This window comes from Vitis riparia, chromosome 6, assembly GCF_004353265.1.
Source record: "Vitis riparia cultivar Riparia Gloire de Montpellier isolate 1030 chromosome 6, EGFV_Vit.rip_1.0, whole genome shotgun sequence".
Classification (NCBI taxonomy): Eukaryota; Viridiplantae; Streptophyta; class Magnoliopsida; order Vitales; family Vitaceae; genus Vitis; species Vitis riparia.
The window spans coordinates 255110-256738 of record NC_048436.1 but is presented as its reverse complement, the minus strand read 5'-3'; the positions used below and the strand labels follow the sequence as shown (position 1 = coordinate 256738).

Sequence of the window (1629 nt, the reverse complement as noted above, 5' to 3'; positions counted from 1 at the left end):
CCATGTGTGCATTCACAGAAGCAAATTGGAGAGTCTCTAGTTTGTGGTGAATAGAAATTTTAGTGCCCAATATCCAAATAGTACCTCAGTCAAGAACTACCCTTAATGATCACACAATTAACTTTGATATAATCATCCATTGCTCTTTTTCATAGTAAAAAGGAACTTCATAAATCTTTATCAATGAAATTACAAAAAAAAAAAAAAAAGCATATCAGAATTACCTTAACAAGAAATTGGTGATAATCATGAAAGTAGCAGAGCTACAAACCACCGCCCGCTGCCCCCCAAAGCCCAGAAACAATGAACCAAATCAACATAGTTGAATAAAAGCAGCATAAAAGATAGCCAACTACTACTCATAAAGGCTACACAGAGAGTAGTAAATGCCAATGTTTGGGAACTCTATAGAGTCACAAGAAAATTTGAAACATCACATCATTCATCATCAAAGCTCTTTAAAACTTTTTCCTCTCGACCATTACTATATTCAAATCCCAACGCCTATCTTTCCTCACCCAACACCCCATTTCCTAGAAGGTAGGTCTGTTGACAAAAACCATGTAATGGAGAATAAATCTGATGGTCCATGGATCACCTTGTCCATTAAAGACTAATAAAACCATAACTTGCAGTGAGTTCCTCTCGCACGTACCATATCTAAACTTGGTGTGACAGCCTTTCTGAGATGACCCCATTCCAGATCTCCATGAAAGCTTGGATAATAACATCGTGGTGACAAGGAGAATTCAGCTGAAGGAAGCAGTTGAGGAGCTCCTGAAGATCCCCCTTTGAGAAAATCTGTTTCTCCAGGATCATTTGAAGCATAGATTGTCGAAAATCATGGTATGGGTCATTGGAATCCTTAACAACAGCGATGCTTTCGCTGAGCTTCTGGCTTGGGCTGATCATCTTCTTGCACTTGGGATCATTTTCAGGCTCCGAAGGATTTGAACAAGTTTCGATATTGAGAGAGAATGTGGTGGTGGAAGTGTGGTCTCCATCACCTCTCTCCCAAGAACTTGATGAAGAAGGACAAGGTTTCGGCTTCTGGAAATGGGAGGTTCTGGACCTTGGTGTTGGGTTGACTATGTCTGAGAGCTTTGGCCTTCCACACCCACACCCTCTATTGGCTGTGAATATGCTTCTGAGCAGCTCTTTCTTGTTGAAAGACATTGTAGAAAAGAGAGAGAGATTTATGAATTGAGAGGGTTTTGTAGGTGAAAGTCCTTTTCAGTTTTCAAGATGGGAGAGAATAGGGGGGAGAGAGAGAGGGGGCGAGGGTTATAACTTGTAAATAAGATGGTGAGATTGGGTCAGAGTCCTTTTCAGGATTCACCACACTAACCCTCATTCAGATAGATTTAAGGAACATGAGGTGGTTTGTATGGATAAAGATTGCTTTCAAATTCATCTTTATCCTGATTGATAAAATAGAATTTCATAAATAAAGAGAAAATACCTATAATATTCAATTTTGAATTTAAACAACACTTTTGCGTGTAACATATAAAATAGCTTTCTTTCGAAATGATTTTTTATTCCTTTAAAAATTAAGGAAAATAGAATAAAATTGAAGTTCGGAGTGCAAGATTGAAGGTTGTTCCAGCCTGCATCGGAATCTCCTTG

The 1629-nt window shown here is 38.7% G+C and overlaps 1 protein-coding gene across 1 annotated transcript; it reads right to left on the bottom strand.

Moving 5' to 3' along the window:
* Window positions 1-660: 660 nt before the first annotated feature.
* Window positions 661-1176, bottom strand: LOC117916250 (transcription repressor OFP6-like). Its single transcript, XM_034832197.1, has one exon. It carries the CDS (start codon window positions 1174-1176, stop codon window positions 661-663), a length of 516 nt encoding a protein of 171 aa, XP_034688088.1.
* Between the last annotated feature and the right edge of the window lie 453 nt (window positions 1177-1629).